Here is a 20,085-nt window from a genome sequence, read left to right as displayed (position 1 = left end):
CCCATTGTCCATCTTTAATGAAGGCTAACTTGGCATCTGTGGGGTTTTGTGGCCTCTCACCTTCATGTCTTCCTGTCATGTACCTTGCTCAGAGCTCGTGAGTTTCGGAGTGGCATCTGCTGTCCACAGACCATAGCAGAACAGAGTCCTAAGTAGTCATGGAAACCGTTGCAGCTTTCCTAGCACGCTCCATTTAAGCGTGGTCCGTGTACAGCCTGATCCTAGGGATGTTTGCACAAGAAAATACCTGGGGTTACCAGCTGATCAGAAGGGAAAAGACAGAACAGAACATCCTGGCCTGCATCTGACCCTTCAATGGAAATCAACAAGGGAAGCTTTTTTTGTGGCATTGAGCTGTACATCAGGGGTGGTAAACGTCAGACCCAGGGACCCTCCAAGTGTCTCTCTCTGGCCTTTGGGTCTCTCGCCACACCACAGACCCCTCCCCAAAGCTGCACCGTCTCACCCCAGGGCTCAGTCCAGCCCTCCATACCTTCCTTTTTGCCTGGCTGGGATTTATCATTCAACTCTGATAATGCCTCTTACGTGCCTGCATAGAGGATAATGGATTAGGTGGGGGGGGGGGAAGAACAGGGGCCACCAACCTGGCACATGTGAGTCTTTGATGGGCACCCTCAGCCAGGGTCCCCAGGCTAAATGCTTTCTTTCTCTCTCTCTTTTTAAAGTAAGTGTCTAGTGCCCCTAGGAGAAAAAAAGTTATGAAGCAAAAGGTGCAGGTACCCTTCTAAGTGATTTCTATGAAATGACCCCAGGAAAGTGGGTATAGGATTGCATCCGCTGGGTAGGCTTTGCTTTAGGGGTAAAACAGAGTTCTTGTGCCTTTAACGGCTGTGTGGCAGGCAGAAATTCAACAGGCTAGGCCTTTTCTAGTACGGAAATGCCATGGTGGGAAAAGCTGCACCTGTTCACATTCTTTGCAGGCGTTTTACATGCGTGGACACTGATTTATTTTTGCACCCTCCACTTGTGAAAGAGGATACAACTTTATATTGTTAGGAAGCATATGCAGATTTGGTAAGTGGGGCAGAGAGCTCAATCCACATGCAGAGTGTGCTGTGCCCAGAAAACCCTGTTGGCATCCTTGAGTATGTGTGTGCATGAGAGAGACAGAGAGAGAAATCTGAGGGAGAGGGAAAGGGGTTGGGGTGGGGTGTATCATCTTGTATATTTTTCCTAGTCCTCAGGAATGCTCTCTGTTGTTAGATAGCACCAGCATCTGTGTGTGAAAGAGAGATTTCCACAAATGGGACTAGCAGGACATGGCAACCATTTTGCATTATGCCATACCCCTATGGCAGCCATTTTGTGGGAGCTACCCACAGCATTCTCTCAAAATATGCCCACTGGTCCAAAAAGATAGGTTGGTAACTCTTTATGTAGAAAACAACCGGCTGTACAAAGAGGAAAAAAATATTTGTTGCCCTGCCCATTCCCCCCCCCCCTCTGGCTCTGCCTACCACTGAAATGTGGCCCCTGGGAGGTTGCCCAGAAGGGAATCTGGCCCTCTGGGTGAAAAAAGGTTCCCCAACTGCTGTATTTGATCATCTGAAAATGGGTGCAGACCAAACTGCTTTCCACAGGCTGGTTCAAAGGTTGACAAAACTCCTGAGTAACAGTGCAATCCTAACCCTAGAGAATTCAATGGGACTTGCCCCCAGGTAAGTGGGGCTAGGGTAAGGTTACCAGATTTCCCCCCCCCCATGAATCCGGGGACACTTTTCAACTTCAGTAGGAATGATAGGATTTTGTCAGGGGACTGATTTGTAAATCCATGGACTGTCCCCAGGAAACGGCGACGTCTGGTAACCTTAGGCTAGGGTTGCAGCTTTAGAAACATAATTTGGTACCATTATTGGTCTCCGTGGCTCAGTGGCAGTGCATCTCTTTGCATGCAGAAGGTCTCATTTGCCTCCATCTCCAGGAAGGGCTGGGAGAGAGTCCCTGCCACTCAGCATAGACAAAACTGAGTTAGATGGACTCCGTATAAGGGAGCTTTCTGTGCTGTGCTTGAAATCTGCCTGACATATATGGATCACAAAGTCTACAGTGAAAAAAATTGTCTTAGATCTGCTACCCTGCAGAGAGTTCTTTTGAGATGACCTGTCACTAGAGCAATTCAGGCCATCGTTGTGTTTTTTTCACACAACAGAGAATAAAACAACAAACGGATGGATGAATCCTTTCGTCTGAGGTATACAAACGATCTATGACAGGCTGGTCCCTGGGCGTCCTGGATCAATTTCCTGTTTGTGCCATTGGATACCATCTGGCAGACGGCAAAAACTGAAGTCGTCATGGTAGCTCTACCCTTGCAGAAAGAGGCCAGATTTGTCAGTTGAAATAATCTGGAATTCATGGCTGGGAGGTTTTTGAACCGCGTTCTGGAAAACCACTGGATTTCAACGGTAGAGCATTTACATTTGCATGCAGAAATTCCCACATTCAATCCCCAAGTAGGGATTAGGGATTAAATTCCTGCCTAAAATCCTGGCATTGCTGGTGCCAGTCGGTGTAAATGATACTGAGCTTGACTGACCCAAGCTCTGGTTCAGTGTAAGGCAGCTTCCTATGTTCCTAGCTTTTCAGGGGTTCCTTGTTGAGCTGATCAGGAATGACAAATGAGTTTCGCACTCGCTGCCTGTTACATCTTCGTCTACGATGTGCACCCAGGAGTGAATGTCTTGCTGTACTCCAAAGTGCACACTTGGTTCATACACAAAATGTTTTGCTGTCTGAGGCAAAGGACAAGACGACGACTCCTCTCCATTCCACATACCAAACCTGGACAGGACTGGTAGCTGAATGACTGGGACCTGGAAGATCAAGGTTCGAGTCCCCACTCAGTCATGAAGCTCGCTGAGTGTCCTTGAGTCAGTCACTGTTTCTGAGCCTAGCCCTACCTCTCAGGTTTGTTGTGAGGATAAAATGGAGAGCGGTAGAACCATGCATGAGCTCCGTAGGGGAAATGTGGAATATAAATATAATAATAATAATAACATGGGGGGGTTGGATAGCTTGCAGCACCTTATCTAGGGCAGCAGGGCAGATCTGCCTGGTGCCCCCCCCCAGTTGCCCAAAGTTGTTGACCTTTTTATAAGGCGGGCCAGCGAGGCATGCATAGCAACAACAGAGGAGCCCAAGGCGGTGACGGCAGTAGAGCAAGGCCGGGGCCAGGTGCCTTGGGGGTGGGGTGGGCAAGCAGAGCCCAGTGCAACAACAGTTGAACCCCAGGTGGTGGCTGGGCAAAGCTAGGCGCCTCGTGTGAGCAGCGTCCGCTGGGCGGGCCTCTCGCTCGCCTGCAGCAGAAGAGCTCCGGTGCTCCAGTGGGCCTTGCTCCACTCGGCAGCGGCTGTCGGCTCTTCCCAATCCCCAGACTTCAACTCTTGGCCTGGCGCCTCTGAGAGCCCAGCGCCCGGGTGCCCCTCACCCCTAGCGCCTATGGGTAAGACAACCCTGGGTGGTACCTTGCCTCCCTAACAGTAGGGCCGCCCCTGTTTCTATATAACACCGTGGCCAGAGACAGTGTCAGTCAGCAGACAGCGTTCTTGGGCAACTCCTGAGGAACCTGCCGCTGCCATGCAGCCCCTTTTCTGGTGCTCCTTTGATGACTGCCTGGCAGCTACCATTGTAGTTACCCACAATGCCCTGCTGTAATACCATACCATACTGCCAAACTTTTTGTCAGGTAGGCCCCAACTGTCCCATGCACCCAGAAAAATAAATAGGAGGAGGAGAGGGGTTGCCTGCCCTCATGAGGGAATCCCCACTAGCGGACCTTGTGCTGAGGCGCCCATTGGAGAATGTGCACCAGCCCTGGCCGTGATAATGCCCAGCAGGACAAATTAGGGCCCATCCACATTATACATTTAAAGCAGCATCATGCCACTTGAAAGAGTCGTGGCTTCCTCCAAAGAATCCTGGGAAGGTGGTTTGTTAAGGGTGCTGAGAGTTGCTAGGAACTACAGTTCCCAGAGTTCATTGGGAAGAGAGATTGACTGTCAAACTACTCTGGGAATTGTAGTTCTCTGGGGCCTAGGTTTCCTGTGTTAACTGAGTGTTTACTCAGCCAGTTTACTTGAGAGCCAGTTTGGTGTAGGAGAGCCAGTTTGGTGTAGTGGTTAAGAGCGGCAGACTCGTAATCTGGGGAACCGGGTTCGTGTCTGCACTCCTCCACATGCAGCTGCTGGGTGACCTTGGGCTAGTCACACTTCTCTGAAGTCTCTCAGCCCCACTCACCTCACAGAGTGTTTGTTGTGGGGGAGGAAGGGAAAGGAGAATGTTAGCCGCTTTGAGACTCCTTCGGGTAGTGAAAAGCGGGATATCAAATCCAAACTCTTCTTCTTCTTCTTCTTTACCTTAGAATGCACCTTCAAATCCTGTACCATTGTTCCCTCTTTACTTACACACACACACACAGCCAATAAAATTTACTTCAGTATAGGTCCCATTATGCAGCTGTCTTTTTATAAAAACATACGGCGAGCTCTGCTGAAACAGGTACAAATTCTGTCTAATCCTGCATCCTCCTCTTCACCATGACCAAACAGATGCATTTCTTGTAGCAGGAAACACACTTGTTTAAAAAGTTAAAAAATCCTTGTGTTCTGCAGTTGTTTTTAGATTGCTAATATAGATGGTGTTTACAATTGCCTGGTACTTTTTGAAAGTATTATACTGAGGCTTAATATCACTTGGTATCAACGGGCCACTCTCAGGCTAATTGGCTCTATAAGGTTGTTGTGAGGCAGAGAGCCACTGCAGTTTTGAGGAAGATTTTCCTCTGTGTGGTTGGTTGAATATTTCCTTGCTCTGTACAAGGTCTGAAGAAAGACAAAAACCTCTTTGTTTACTTCTCAGATTACACATTGTGTTTGTTCAGTTTTGCTCAGTGAAGTGTTGTCAAGATCTTTTTGCCTTCTGGAGTCCGTCTGTGTCATGTAAATGACTTTGCTAATGCGGAAGATTGCAAGACTAGCCCAAGGTCACCTAATGAGCTTCATGGCTGAGTGGAGATTTGAACCAAGGTCTCTGCGGCCCTGGTCCGATACTCACACCACTATACGCAAGTCACCACTTGACATTATAATCATCTTGGGGCTGAATAATTTGAATTTATTTTAATAATAAAGTGATGAAACCATGCATGCTCAACCTCCCCTTTAACAAGGAACACATAGTTTTAAAATGTGTATACTTATGTGTCATTGGTAGTCCATTCTTTGGGGAAGCCATCCATCATGGATGATTTAGTTGAGATTCCTGCATTACAGGGGGTTGGACTAGATGACCCTAGGGTCCCTTCCAACTCTACAATTCTATGATTCTATGAATCTAGAACCTGTGCCCCTCCAGGTGCTGTTGGACACTATTCCATCAGCCATAGATAGCAGAATCATTGTTTGGGGATGATGGGTGCTGTAGCGCAATAATCTCTGGAGGGCCACAGATTACTCATTCCTGACTCAAGTTGTTCATTTAACTATCAAATGGAAAAGAGTTATGTTGCCGGGGTGTGTGTGTCAAGAAATGTGGAAGGCTGTGATGCCTATTTTCAGGAGCAATTCCTCCTGCAATTTTCCAAGTAGATGAGAGTCTGCTAAAAGTAAACCCCTTTCTCTCCTTTATGCAAATGTTAGAGAGGCACTTAACATTATCTGCATGGATTCAGCAGAACATTGCTATTAATATTTTTGGAGCTGGCAACTGGTTTATCTCAAGGGAACAAATATGCTTCACCATTCCTCTCACGGGAGTATTGCCAGGAAAAGAAGTTAAGAAAGGGTGTCCAACCGCATTCTTTTTTCCAAAAAGTTCTGTAGAAGTGTCAGAGTGCAAGGAAATATACAGCAAATGTGTGAAGAAGAAAGCCCCATAGTTTTCAGATTAATATAAACCAATCCATTAAAAGAAAAATGATCTGGAAAGTTTCCAAGAGAGATCCTGTCTAGCTCTCTGTGGTAGGGGCAGGGTCTGGACCATGGAAGGACTACTTAAAATTAGGGATGGGCCACCTGTGGGCCTCCATATGTTGTTGGACTCCAGTTCCCATGAGCTCCAGAAAGCGTGGTCAGGGATCATGGGAGCTGTAGTCCAGCAACAACAACCTCTGGCAGGCCACAGTTTCTCCACCCTTGGCTTAAGTGGTCTATCCTGCCAAGCCAGTCTGGCTTTGTTAGATAAAGTAGCAACCAAATACCCTTCTTTTTGTTAAATCTCCTGCAGCTGGACTTTTCTGGAAGGAAAGAGCCATTTGGGAACTTGGCTCTCTTCCTCCCTGTGGGTGATGATGCCATGAGCTTCCTTTTATGAGGAAGCAAGTTTAGTTTTAGGAGACAGCCTAATAGAAGGGTCGAAAGCTGTAAGATGTGCTAGGATGGGTAGGCAACCTAAGGCCTGGGGGCCGGATGCGGCCCAATCGCCTTCTCAATCCGGCCTGCAGATGGTCCAGGAACTAGCGTGTTTTTACATGAGTAGAATGTGTCCTTTTATTTAAAATGCATCTCTGGGTTATTTGTGGGGCATAGGAATTCGTTCATTTCCCCCCCCCCCCAAAATATAATCTGGCCTCCCACAAGGTCTGAGGGACGGTGGACTGGCCCACGGCTGAAAAAGGTTGCTGACCCCTGTGCTAGGACCTCTGAAGGACCTGGGTGCCTCCCCCAGCCAGTAGAAACCTAAAGGGGGAGCAGGATCAGTTGGAGTGTTACTACTGTGAGGATTCAATTATGCTTAGTCTGTGTCACGTTTACTGGCCTGAATCTTCTCCTGGCTCAGAGCTAGCCTCAGAAAGGGAGGATACATTGTCTTGGAGAGTGGTTGTCCCGCGCTCCAGGATTTTCAAGGCCAGAGGGTGTGGCTTTGCCCAACTTCTCAGACCCAGAGGGCATGCCCCAATGCAGCCCTCACTGCATCCATGCTATAGGAACCAGATGCTGCACAACCAGGCAAGTGTCCCTTTAACAGAGAGTTCCTCAGAGGGAATGGAATTAACAGTAGATCCGGATCAGCCAACAACCTTCAGAAGCCCTCAACATCCCGCTAAGACAACAGCTCTCCTTAGGTGAGCTCCAACTAGTACCTGCCACTGAGAGCTGTCCAGGGTCCTGACGGATTGTGCTCTACCTTGTCTGTTGTGATCGGGCAGAACCTCCCTTCACTCTTCTCTATAGGTCTCGGCTTTGATCTCTTGGATGTGACTCTGCTCTTCCAGCTGTTACCCTGTCCTTAGAATGATTCACTGCGTCGCCCAGCCTTCCCTGGGGCCCTTGAGCCAAACTAGGGCACAGCAGCCTGTATATATCAGCAGAGGATTCTTTCCCCACCATTTTTTGGTCCAGTCGCCAACCCACCAACGTTCCTGGTCTGTATGTTGCAAGATGGAACAACATGAAAAAGGCATGTTGGAAAGAAGGAGACTCGTGGCAACCAGTGCTAGGAAACAGTCGCTAGGGGAGAGGGAAGGTGGTTGGGAAAGGATGGGAGGGGGGAGGGGAACAGTCTAAGGAGATTATTTTTGGGAGAAATGAAAGGGCAGGGAGAGCCCTATCAGGCTTGAGACTGGATGAGGAACCCATGGTTTCATAAGTCACACAGTCTGCTGGAAATTCTTTGTTTGCTGCCTAGCAACAACAGGGCCTATGTCTTGATCTCTTAAAAGAGGGCCTTCCTCAGGATCAGCCATCTCAGACACTACAGTCAGCAGGAGAGGCCCTCTGAATACATGACGCATGACGGGGCCTTCTTGGTGGTGGTTGCCTATTTGTGGAATGCCCTCCTTGGTGAGGTGCACCTGTCTCCCCTGTTGCTAACATCCACGAGGAATTTAAAAGCATACCTGTTCACCCAGGCATTTGATGGCTCAAAGATACAGGTCCTGTAGCTGAGTGTAATAAATCTGCTGGTGTTTAGTGGCCTTGAGATGGTTAACAGAATAAAGTGGGCTAACAATATTCTGGCTGTTTTGTTTTGTTTTTAAATGGAACTGACTGCCACTTAGATCAACTACAAAGCTGGATGGATTCAAGATCACTGAAGGAAGAACAAGCCTTTTGTTCCTGCTGTTCCCCCAAACCTGTCTGTTCAAGTGAATGATGACTCATCTTCGCTCTTCTATTCTTTCACTCAGCTCTTTCACCTTGGACAATGAGCTTTGCCTTTCTTGGCTTCCATCAGCTTTGCAATCAAACACTCTTCCAGCTCCCCAGACCTTTATTTAAGTACAAGGTGGCATCACTGTTGTTGCAATGCCAGGCCTTTCTCAAAAATCACAAAAATGCTTTGGGAAAAAGTAAACGCACACGTTAGTGTGAGCAAAGGCTTGTTCTGCTGCAACAAGCTTGTTGGGTTAGTTCATACCTGTAGAATTGTAGAGTTGGGACGTGGAAAAACCCACACTACTGTGTTGTGCATTAGGAATTCAAGAGGTTTTTGGCCACCCTGCCAGATCCACATTCCTCTGTCTATGCTTCAGCAACAGTGAAGATTTTGTGGAACATGGGGCCATATTCCAACCTTGGAGCAAGAGGGTGAGTTGCCCCCTTGCAGTGTTCAGATGTTCTCTCTGGACCCTACACTCCACTTGGGGGCAGAGGCATCTTAGCCATAGAGGCTAGTGGCGTGGTGAACCACGGCGCCACGTTCTGGAGGGCGCCAGGGAAGAGGAGGAGGCTGGACGCGGCGCCTCCCGGCATCAGCTCGCCACCCTCGTCCGCCTCCGCCATGCCGTGCTGTGCCTGGAGCCTCCTCCTACGCCGTCCTTGGCTCGTGTGGGCTTGGCTCCCTGCTCCTCCCTGCCAGCGGCAGCTCTGCCTCCAAGCACCTTGAAGTGTGCTGTGCTCGTCCGGATTGGCGCAGGGCCCTGCCACTCCAGTGCGCTGCTGCTGCTCTCGCCTCGCCCCCGCCGGAAGCCGGAGCACGCCTGTGGCTGGGACTCAGGAAGATGCTGAGGAAGAGGCGCTGCGCCTGCCTTCTCTTGTCTTCCCACCCAGAAAGAAGCTGAATCAATCCAAAATTTTGGTTTTTCTGGAAAGTGGGTCATGGTGGTTTTGAGGGTGTCATGTTTGGGAGATGATGGAGGGGTTTGCCTGATCCTGCTTTCCCTGACTGACTTAAATGGGGCCTACTTGTGAGTCGGAGGGCTCACGAGCCCCCACCCCCCGATCTTCTCCCTCATTATTTGGAAGCAACCCCCTCAGAGCAATGGGGCTGGCAGCTCCTAACCCTTGAATCCAGTGAGGTATACTAGGACTTACCCAGCTGGTCCGGAATGCAGACCCCGGCACTGGCCTAGAAAAGCACTCTGCACATGCTCAGAGGCGCTCCCGCCGGCTGGCAACCCATTTGCAGCGGGGCATAGGGGGCTGGGGTGCGTGCAGGGCTGGATTTAGGTTTGATGAGGCCCTAAGCTAGGGTCATGGGGCCCTTTATATGTCCAGCTGTCCTTTGTCAACAAGAAATTGTCGCTGTTTTTTGTGTTGAATATATGCTACATGTTAATTTATGGACCTCATAGGTATCTAAAGCCATTTGCACATAACAAATAGGAGCCTACACAACACAAAACACTGTTGCTGTGTGTAGGTTTTATTTTATTTGTTTTTTATCTTATATTTTGGAAATGTACACCTAGGGGTTTTTTTCCCTTTAAATTTTTTGGGGCCCCCAAGAGAGTGGGGCCCTAAGCTATAGCTTGTTTAACTTATGCGTAAATCATGTGTGCACCCTGGGGCTTTTCTTCCACTTGCCCTACCTTGGCGCCAAACTGGCAGGGGCACCTTAGCCATAGAGGCTAGTGGCGCAGGGAACCATGGAGGAGCTGCCCTCCAGCTGCTGTCCCCCCGGAGGGAAAGGTGGGTGTGGGGGGCGCCAGAGGGATCCTTGCACCACGGCGCCAGATAGGCTTAAGATGGCCCTACTTGGGGGCTTTCTGAAGGCACCTGATGGTCCTCTGCAGGGGAACAGGATGTTCCTACTAGCTGATGCTTTGGACTGAGCTAAACAGGGCTTCTCTTACGTTCTGATAGGGCAGAACCCACAATCCATTTCCTTCGGAACAGTCCTATTAAAATCATAAGCATTGCTGCAAAACTAGTAGAGCGTGGGTTCTGTGGTCATTTTTTTTTAAAGCAACTTATGCTGCAGTTTCTTAAATAGACCTACGTGGTGCAAAACTTTAATGCATCCGCTTTGGCGCTTGGCAGCGTACTTCACTTCCTGACCTGAGACAAACCAGACCTCTCGGTAATAGTCCTAAATCTTCTTTTGGGTCTGGAGTCTCCCATTACTTCAGACTTGGTCTGCTGCTGCTCAGTGTACATAGGGGCCAACAAACATGGCCATCACAATAAAATTGCAGAGGATCATCTAGTCCCAACTCTCCCTGCAATGCAAGGAATCTTTTTGCCCAGTGTGGGGATTGAACCCATGACCCTGAGATTAAGAGTCTCGGGGCTCTACCAACATCACGATTGGCTGATTGATTTTACGATGGCGGTGCCTAGGCTGCAAGGGAGAAATGTGCCATTTGCTACTATCTCTGCTGCCCAGTAGTTTCTCAGCAACGGTATCCAAATAAGCCTTACAGTAGGATTTTCATCAGAGTTATGTCCCTTAAGGTCCTCAAATAATAATCTTTTGGAGGTCCCAAGCAACAAAGATGCTAGGTTGGCCTCAACTAGGGCCAGGGTTTTCTCAGTATTGGCACCGACTTGGTGGAACAGTCTATCACAAGAGACCAGGGCCCTGGGGGATTTGGCATCTTTCCGCAGGGCCTGCAAGACGGAGCTGTTCCACCTGGCCTTTGGGTTTCTGTTTGATAGTTATGCTTCATTCTTTTATTGGTGGGCTATTTGAAAATGAGACTGCAGTTTTAATTTTGAATTTTTAAATTTGTATTTTAATCTGTATTTTAAATTGATTGTTTTTATGTTTTTGCTGTGATTTTAATTAGTGTTAGCCGCCCTGAGACCGGTTTTTGGCTGGGAAGGGCGGGGTATAAATAAAAATTTATTATTATTATTATAGGATTTTCTGCAGAGTATGTCTGTGTGATTTGCCCACTGTTTCCTCCGTGAACAAGCCGCCTTATATGGAGACAGACAGCCCTTCAATGTGGTGCCCTCCAGTTGCTTTGAACTACAGCTCCCATCAGCTGGGGCGGTTGTTACTTACTTTGTACAAATTACAAGGGTGATCAGCATGCCTCACAGCAAAGACGTGTGCAAACATCAGTCTTGCAAGCTGGGCATGTAAAATAAACACTTAAGAACTAAGACAGGCCCTGTGGATCAAACCAAGATTCTGCCCAGCATCTTATTTCTAGCTGTACTTGATCCAATGATGCCTATGTGACGCTCACAAGCAGGGTATGATGCTCCCATTTAGTGGTCATGACTAATAGCTGCTGATAGGCCTTCGTTCTTCATGGCATGGTAAAATTATTGCCTAACAGTAGGGACCCTGAACCGGAATTCTGTGCATGTTTACTCAGAGGTCCGGCTGTGTTCGGTGAATCTTATTTACGGGGAAGTGTGTGTATAGGATTGCAGCCTTCGCTCTTGGAAATGGGAGCATGCATGGAGCAAGAGACCAGACCCAAGTGCAGGATAAACAGTGTGAGCCAACACTGCCGTTGCTTTCGGTGCGAGGTAATTGCTAGTGTAACTTGCACCAAACGCTGACATGCCATAGAAGGTAATCAAAAAGAGTGGCAGTGAGCGAGCAACAGAAAGGGATTTTCACACTCAGGCTCCTTCCTAGTTCCTTCTGTGTGTGTCTCCCCCATCCTCCCCCATTCGTCTTGGTTGAAAGCAAGACGGAGAGGTAATAAATATTTCAGAATTTGCTTAAGTGTTGTTCTACTTCCATTGATTTCCCTCCCCCAAAGAGGGATTTGTGCTTAGTCACTTATATCCTCATCATCCAAGGACTCTCCTAAAATAAGATCCATTAAAATGAGTTGACAAGGCTGTCAGAATTCTTAAGTACTAGAAACACCACTTCTCGGAAGTTTTTCCCCCACAAGTGAATATTCTGATCCTTAGAGCCAAATCTCCCTCCCGTGAAACGGCACCTTCTGGTGGTAGCAACATAAGAATAGCTGCCTTTTACTGAATCAGCCCCATTGGTCCGTCTAGCTCAGTGCTGTCCACACTGACTGGCAGGGTCTCTCCAGGATTTCAGGCAGGGTTCTCTCCCAGCCATACCTGGAAGTGCTGGGGGTCAAAGCAGATGCAGGCAAAGCAGATGTTCTACCACTGAGCTATAACCCCCTTTCCCTTTGTAAAGAGGAGGCTGCCGAAAATATTGCCAAGGGAAAGAGAATTGTTGCAGGTTGCAGCGTGATAGGTACTGTTCTCATGTTATCCTGCTCTTGTCGTCGTCCCCCCCATGAGTCAAAGAGTGTGTGTGTGTGTTAAAATTGTGTACTCAGACTTTGGTGTTAAGATGAGCCTGACAGGTGAAAACCTGGAGTTCAGGCAACTTCTTTGCCAACGATTCCCACCTGGAAAGATCCATGTTAGAGCTGCTAACTCACCTCCTATATACTGACCTCTGGATTACCCTGTCAGTTATACTTTGCCATCAGGGGCACATTGCCAGTCAGTGTGGAAAAAACAACCACCCAGCCCTGATCCAGGGCAGTGTGTTTACAAAAAAATTAAGTTGTGCAGGTTTTGTTACTACATTTTTAGCCTGTCTTTTCTCAAATAAGGTTAGGGCAGTGTGCATAATTCACACTAACGCACACACCATTTGATTTCACACAACAATTTTTTGAAGTAGATTGTGCAAAGAGAGTGACGGGCTCAAGGTCACCCACAGAGTCTCAAGGCCGTTGTATGGATATAAACTTGTCTCTCGTCATTCCTAGTCCAACACTCTTCGACTACTAAGCCACCCTGCAGAGTTCCCTTTGTGTTTTGTCATTTGTTCTGTTCCTTCTAAACACAGGGAGTGCTGATCAAGGCAGCCGTGCTGGGCATTCAAAGCTAGGAGGATAGGAAGATGTTTTATACCAAGTCACACTCTTGGTCCATCTAGCTGAGGAGTGTTGACATCCTGATGACAGGACGTCTCCTAGATTTCAGGCAGGGGACATTCCCGGCCCTACCTGGGAACCTTCTGCATGCAAATCAGGTCCTCTGCAAGTGAGCTCTGGCCTTTCCCCCGGAGAGCTCTGTCTCCTGACAACTGGAAACGTTATTTTATCCTCTCGACTTTTGCTTTACATTCTCCCTGTTTTCGAGCCTAACGTTGCATTTGTAAGGCCTAGAAACTTGCTTTTAAAAAAAGGAAATATAAGATGGCCCAGGATGCTGAAATCTGCGGACCCAATTCCATGTGTTTTTGGTGCTTTTGTGGAAATGTGCAGACACAGCGGTCACTTTCACCATTACTCTAGTTTAGAAGCAGGTGAGGTGTGGTTAAAGTGTTGGACCTAGGATTGTGAAGACCCATTTTAAGAGCGATGAAGCTCCCTGGGTGACCTTAGGCTGTTCACTCTAAGCTACCTCACCTAACCAACCTCACAGGATTGTTGAGATGACAAATCGAGGAGGAGAACTATGTTTGCTGGTGTGAGCTTGGTAAAAGTGGGATGTAAACTTGCTGCAGCGACTTCCGGCGGCGACGCCATCGCGGGCGGTCGTGGGTTGCCTCGGCTGCGAGGCGACCCAGTCCGTCCCGGGGGTTGGAGCCCCGCTACCGCAAAGCGGGGCTCCGGTGGGGTGCGGGAAGAGCGTCCCGCACCCCGGGCTCCCCGGCGGGCCCACTATGGCTCTGAACCCCTTCCCTCGCTCCCCCTGTAAAGGGGGAGTGGGGGTGAAGGGACAACGGAGCCGGGCTATAGGGGGCATGCCCCAACCGGGACGCGAAGCGGCGGTCGCTGCCCGCGACGAGCGTCAATGTTCTACCTGTCAAGATTGGACTTAAAGAAAACCCGGTGGTTGTGAGTATCGGATTGGACTTGTTTTTGTATTTTTCTAACGATCCGGGAGGTATTTGGAAAGGAAGCCTGCCTCCCTCCCCTCGGAGACTGCTGTTACAGTGATGGCTACAAAGTACTTGAATTTTGACAAGTGAGACTTTTTTTTATTTCCCTTTGGGGAGTAAGTTCGTGGAAAATATCCCTTTTTAAAATCTGTGGTTCTTGCGCCCTGGTTACAGGGAAAATGGCTGCGAAAGATTGTGATTGAGTGGAAAGTTACTGGCACTAAGATGGAGAAGTTTGGAAGTCGAAGCTGTAATTTGACACCTATGCCCGCTTCTGCCATGCTGGGTTCTGTTTTTGAGTTAGTGACGAACTATGAGCTAAGCGACGATCAAAGGATTATTTTATTGAGACTGGAACTGCTCAATCAAAAATTGGTGATTTTGAATCGGGACATGTCAGAAAAGATATATCCCACAGAGGAGACTTTTCAAGAAATGGCTGCATTGGAGGAGAGCCTTGGCAGAGAGCTGAAGGGGATGATTGAAGAACAGGGCAAAATGGTCTGGCGACTCTGGGAAAACGAAACGTCCTTCGGGGGTGGCAGACCCAGGACGGGGAGAATTGTTATATCTAACTCTCGAGGTGAGAGCTCGGGAGCGTTGGTGAAAAACTTATTATGTTTACGAATAAAAGAAGAATGGTATTGTGAATCGGAGAAGCTGGAAGAAGAGGATGCGTGTACCCTGATGCTCTATGCAAGGACTGTTTCGAACTTTGTCTGGACCTGTGGATTTACAAAGAAAAAAGATATCTCGAGGAGTGGCTCCGGAGTAAGACGAGCAAAGAAAATGGACAGAAGGGGGATAGGGTGAACTGTATTAAGGTTAAAGAAAAAATGATATACTATGGTACCCTGAAATCGGTGTGTCAAGACTTTAAGTTTTTGAACAAGAAAAGGGATATTTAAATCTTGGATATTAACAGCAGTTTTAGAGAAAGAGGATATTTGTTATGATGTATTTTGAGAATAATGTACTAAGAACCAGAATTTTGTGTGGAACTAATATGAAGCTAGAGTATGATTTGACTTTTGTTAAGTTAAGAAAATATGGTATATTACAAAATAAGAATCTTTGATGAAGAAAGTTTAGAAGGAAACTTTTTAAAACAAATTTTTAATTTTTTTTCTTTTCAGTATAAGATGTTATTAAAGTAATATTTGGAATTAAAACCGAAGGTGAAAAGGCAGGGGAAGTCTGTGCCAAGATTCGTACAAGATTTTTTTTTTATGGTACAAGAAGAAGATGTATTGGTATATTTGTAATTGTCTATTTTTAGTTAGGTATTGGGTTAATGTTGGTGTTTTATTTGTTTGTTATGGAAAAATAAATAAATTCTTATAAAAAAAAAAAGTAAACTTGCTGCAGCTTGCTGCGTTGGCAGTGTACATATCAGGGGGTGACTCTCTTTGCTGCATATAAAATCCAGCTTTTCTTTCCCACTCCTTTCCTAGCGCATTTACTACCTGTCATTGGAATTCTACATGGGACGGACCCTTCAGAACACAATGGTGAACTTGGGTCTGCAGAATGGCTGCGATGAAGCCATTTACCAGGTATGTTCATTCCTCCTTTGGGGGCTGATGCTTTTTGTGGATTCATCATCAGTCCTGTCCTTTTTTCTGATGCAAACATTGTGGCACTCTGCCCGGGGGAGTCTCACGTTGCAGCAGGGTAAAATTAGGCTGAAAGCTTTCAGATTCTGAGAAAAGCTAGGCAATGGAACAAGTTGATAATGGGAGCCGTGGAATCGTCACTGGTAATCACATCCGTTAGATCAGTGTTTCCCCAAACTTGGGCCTCCATCTTTTTTTTAGGACTACAATTCCCATCATCCTTTTTTTTAGGACTACAATTCCTATCATCCTTTACCACTAGTCTTGCTAGCTAGGGATGATGATAGTTGTAGACCAAAAACAGCTGGCTTGTAAACTAGCCTAAGATTGTGGTTTCAGAGTCTGTTTTTATAGTCATTTGCAAACCAGATGGTATTGGTTCAGACATCACAGTGAACCGTGGTTCTGCTGTGTGAACCATGGTTGGCTTTACATCCAAACCATCTCACTGTGGAGATTTACCATTTCTCTCCTCCTGCTCCCCTCTCTCTTTGTTTTTAATAAGTCTTTTCTTCCAAAATACGCTTAATCTATTCTTTTTTGGCACCTGGGCCCAAACTGCAATAATAAGAGAGCCCATTAATTTTTACGGCCTACTTAGGTTTCGCTTTTAGCCCCATAGCATTGCTCTGAATGTTTATTGCTAAAAAGAGCATGACTCAAGGATTCCATTCCTTTTGGCGGAGCTACCAGTGTGTTTTGTCCCCTGGGCAGTTACCTTATTATCGGAGTCTGGAATATGATGAAAGCTTTGGAGGGAGTGTGGAGGAGCGGGAGAGAGAGAGGGAGACTTGCTTTGCTTGGACAGTTACCAAGTCAGTTGGCTTTGAAGCTCAGATTTATCTTTGATCGGAACTTCTGACATTTCTGTTTTCAGTTAAAACCAACGGCAGTGGGTTCCGATTCTGATCAGAGAAGCTAGGGGAGCTGGGTTAGTGTGTGCGTGTGTGTGTGTGTGTGCACGCGCACACACATGCACACACATTCATTTCCCAAATCTAAATTGCCCCTGAAGCCACAGTTCTCCTTGTTGGGGAATGGGGTGGGTGAGATGCACGTATATTAATAAGCATCAAGTCCAGATACGCATGTTGGCAAGAGTGATGGAGATAAACCATTGATTCTCCTGCCATGGGTGGCTACCACTGACAAAGATGTAGAGGTAACAATGGAAGTGAATGGAGACCCCAGTTCTCCCCCAGCTGTTGAGCTGGATGCTTTATTCCCACCAACCTTACTCATAAGTAAGTCCCATTGAATTCAGTGGGGTGATTTCATTGCTGTTTCTGCTTTTCACAATAGCTTGGGTTGGACTTGGAAGAACTGGAGGAGATTGAGGAAGACGCTGGCCTGGGCAATGGAGGACTGGGGCGTCTGGCAGGTGAGCCCTTTCTGGGTGGGCCTGGGAACGCCTCGCTGGCCTACAGTGCGGTGTAGTGGTTAGAGTGTTGGACTGAGTTCAAATCCCCGCTTAGCCATGAAGCTCACTGGGTGGCCTTAGGCCAGTCACAGTCTCTCAGCCTAACCTACCTCACAGGGTTGTTGTGGCGATAAAATGGGGTGGAAGGGGACCAAGCCCGCCACCTTGAGCTCACTGGAAGAAAGGTGAGATATAAATGTGTTTAAATAAAGGAAAAGTATACCTGCACCAACCACCACCTTCTTTGGCCTCATACTGTGCTGGGTCTTGGTTTATTTCTGTTTCTGTTTTTACTACGTATTCTGTGTTTTTTATGTTGCAAACCACCCTCAGATCTACGGGTATAGGGTAGTGTACTAATAATAATAATAATAATAATAATAGTGTACTAATAATAATAATAATAATAATAATAATAATAATAATAATAATGTCTTAAACATGAGTCCCAGTGGGTGGCTTTGGTAGAGTGGCTTTCTTGGACATTTGCTTCAGTCTACTAATGAAATATTTTGGCCCCTTCCTCTTTTAGCTTGCTTTCTGGACTCTATGGCGACGCTGGGGCTTGCAGCCTACGGTTACGGAATCCGCTACGAATTTGGCATTTTCAACCAGAAAATCGTCAATGGCTGGCAGGTGGGTTGGTGAGAGAATTCTCGTTCCTTATGGGCCTCTGCCCTTCTCTCCGTCATTCCTAGAGATCACCACGCTTGGGAGAGCAGAAGATGCTGTATCGCTTTGGGTGAGGCCTACCCAGGCGCTTCGAGAGCCAATAACCGCGAAGGAGTGGAAGAGGCTGTACCCATACAGAGATCAAAGGCAGTCGACTGGGTAGATCACAGATGAACATAGACAGTGGCTTTATACCTTTGGTTCTTTTAACTGAGATTCTTTGTCAGTGAAGATACCGGGACTCGAACCTGGGACATTTTGCATGCGAAGCCTGTGCTCTACCACTGAGCTATGATTCTACCGGGTGTAAAGTGCATTGCTGGTTAAATGACCTGTAATGAAAGCAAGTTTCACATCCCATTTTTCCTTCTTTCAGGTGGAAGAAGCCGACGATTGGCTGCGTTATGGCAACCCTTGGGAAAAAGCCCGCCCAGAGTACATGCTTCCAGTACACTTCTATGGCCGGGTGGACCACACTCCGGATGGTGTGAAATGGGTTGATACTCAGGTACAGCAGTAGAAACCTACCTGTGGGGATGCCACGAATAATATTATAATAATTCATTACTTGTGCTCTGTCCATCTGACTGGGTTGCCCCAGCCACTCTAGGCAGCTGGCAACAGAATAATACAGGACACAGTGTAACATCAGATATTAAAAGCGTCACAATACAGGGCTTCAGAAGGTCATATAATTGTTTGACATCTGATGGGAGAGTGTTCCACCTGGGGGAGCCACTACCGAGAAAGCCCTGTTTCCCCGTAACTTCACTTCTTGCAATGAGGGAACCGCCAGAAGGCCCTTGGAAGTGGCCCTCAGTGTCTGAACGATAGGGGAGATGGAGGGAGATGGGTGTCCATCCGTGATGAAGTGGAGGTGTCAGGTTTGGAGACGTTGTCTGTAGTAGCAAATATTTATACAGCTTTCCTCACTGCAATGTGTTTCAGGCATAATAATAAGGCTTTCCTCCCTATGAGAGGAAGCTTGATGGGGTGATGAAATAAGTAAATAGATTCGTAAATAAAAGTCATGCAGGTTAGAAACAAAAGGGTTCAAATTGCAGGTTCTCAGGTACGACGAGCTCTTCTACAGGAAGCAGGGAAACGAATAGGACACACAAATAGTACATGCCTGCCTCGCTCAACCAGGGGCTGATGAGAATTTTAGTCCAAGACTTCTGAAGCACATTTGCATTTGTCTCACATTTTTGTTTTGAAAGAGCCGTAATTAGGCCTGGTGTCTGACTCACTGAACAACAGCGTGTGGTGGAGGAGAAAAGAAATGCATTGTGTGGGGAGAAAGAAACAGTGGGCTTGATCCACCAAGAATTTCTTCTGTCGGTGCTCCACTGGCAATAAACAGGAATTGGTTCAAGAACAGCAGAACCTTCAAAGCCCAGAGGCTTAGATAGCTTTCTTTCTTTGTCCCTCCCTCAGTATTTTCCCTCTACACTTCTGATGCCCATACTCAGATTGGTTTATAAGGTTGTTTTATAACAGTTTAAAAATCACTATGTCATAAAAATGCACGCCAACTAAATTTATCTGTAATGTTCTGAACCTAAGAAACCAAATGCGAGTTGCAATATAGACAGTTTTGGGGATGGAAATAAATAATTATGATACAACACCAAACTATAATGCATTAAAAAAGAGAGAAAGCGCCCCACTCCTTCTCCCTGTCCTGACCCCCAACTCTGAGCTGCAGGCTAGGTATCCTGTGGGGCCTTAAAGATGTGAGCTTTCAAAAGCTTAGATCCGATGTATGAATTTCTGTTTCTGCCTTTACAGGCCATATATACCGGTAGGCCTGCCCTGCCAGCTTGCCCTTTCTGCGTTTTGATCATTTCCACATACACAGAGTCTCTGGTGTTCCACATTTGTTGCTTGGAAGCATGTAATTGGTTTAAACAGTGGCATTCCTCTTTCAAGTTAGCTAGGCCAGCTATTATTCTTTGTTAGAGAGAGGCTCAATAATAATGCCAGCTTCTGGCTGTTTTGGAAGATATATAGCCTTGGATTGTGAATTTTCTGTAGCCATTGCAGTAGTACAGGCATAGGCAAATTCGGCCCTCCAGATGTTTTGGGACTACAACTCCCATCAACCCTAGCTAACAGGACCAGTGGTGAGGGATGATGGGGGTTGTAGTCCCAAAACATCTGGAGGGCCGAGTTTGCCTATGCCTGCAGTAGTACATAGGTGATTGACCCACCTGCCAATCACCGATGTCTTAAGATTTAGTGTCAGGATATAACGTAGTCCTGGACACCGCAGAGTTAACCGCAGACTTTTCTGGAAGCTTCTGGCTGTTGTGTAATTAACTGGACAGCACAACGCAGGAACTCAGCAACTCACTGGATAAC

General features: G+C 47.1%; 1 protein-coding gene across 1 annotated transcript in view; it reads left to right on the top strand.

Moving 5' to 3' along the window:
• PYGB (glycogen phosphorylase B) overlaps positions 1–20,085 on the top strand; it is a 40,094-nt gene that overhangs the window by 4,537 nt on the left and 15,472 nt on the right. Inside the window, exons 2-5 of the mRNA XM_033145048.1 lie at positions 15,468–15,569; positions 16,932–17,010; positions 17,582–17,685; positions 18,098–18,229. Of these exons, the coding sequence (XP_033000939.1) occupies positions 15,468–15,569; positions 16,932–17,010; positions 17,582–17,685; positions 18,098–18,229 (417 nt within the window). The remainder of the gene's footprint in view (positions 1–15,467; positions 15,570–16,931; positions 17,011–17,581; positions 17,686–18,097; positions 18,230–20,085) is intronic.

Source organism: Lacerta agilis, chromosome 3, assembly GCF_009819535.1.
Source record: "Lacerta agilis isolate rLacAgi1 chromosome 3, rLacAgi1.pri, whole genome shotgun sequence".
Taxonomy (NCBI): Eukaryota; Metazoa; Chordata; class Lepidosauria; order Squamata; family Lacertidae; genus Lacerta; species Lacerta agilis.
The sequence above is the reverse complement of the archived record's forward strand: the minus strand, read 5'-3'. Positions and strand labels throughout refer to the sequence as shown.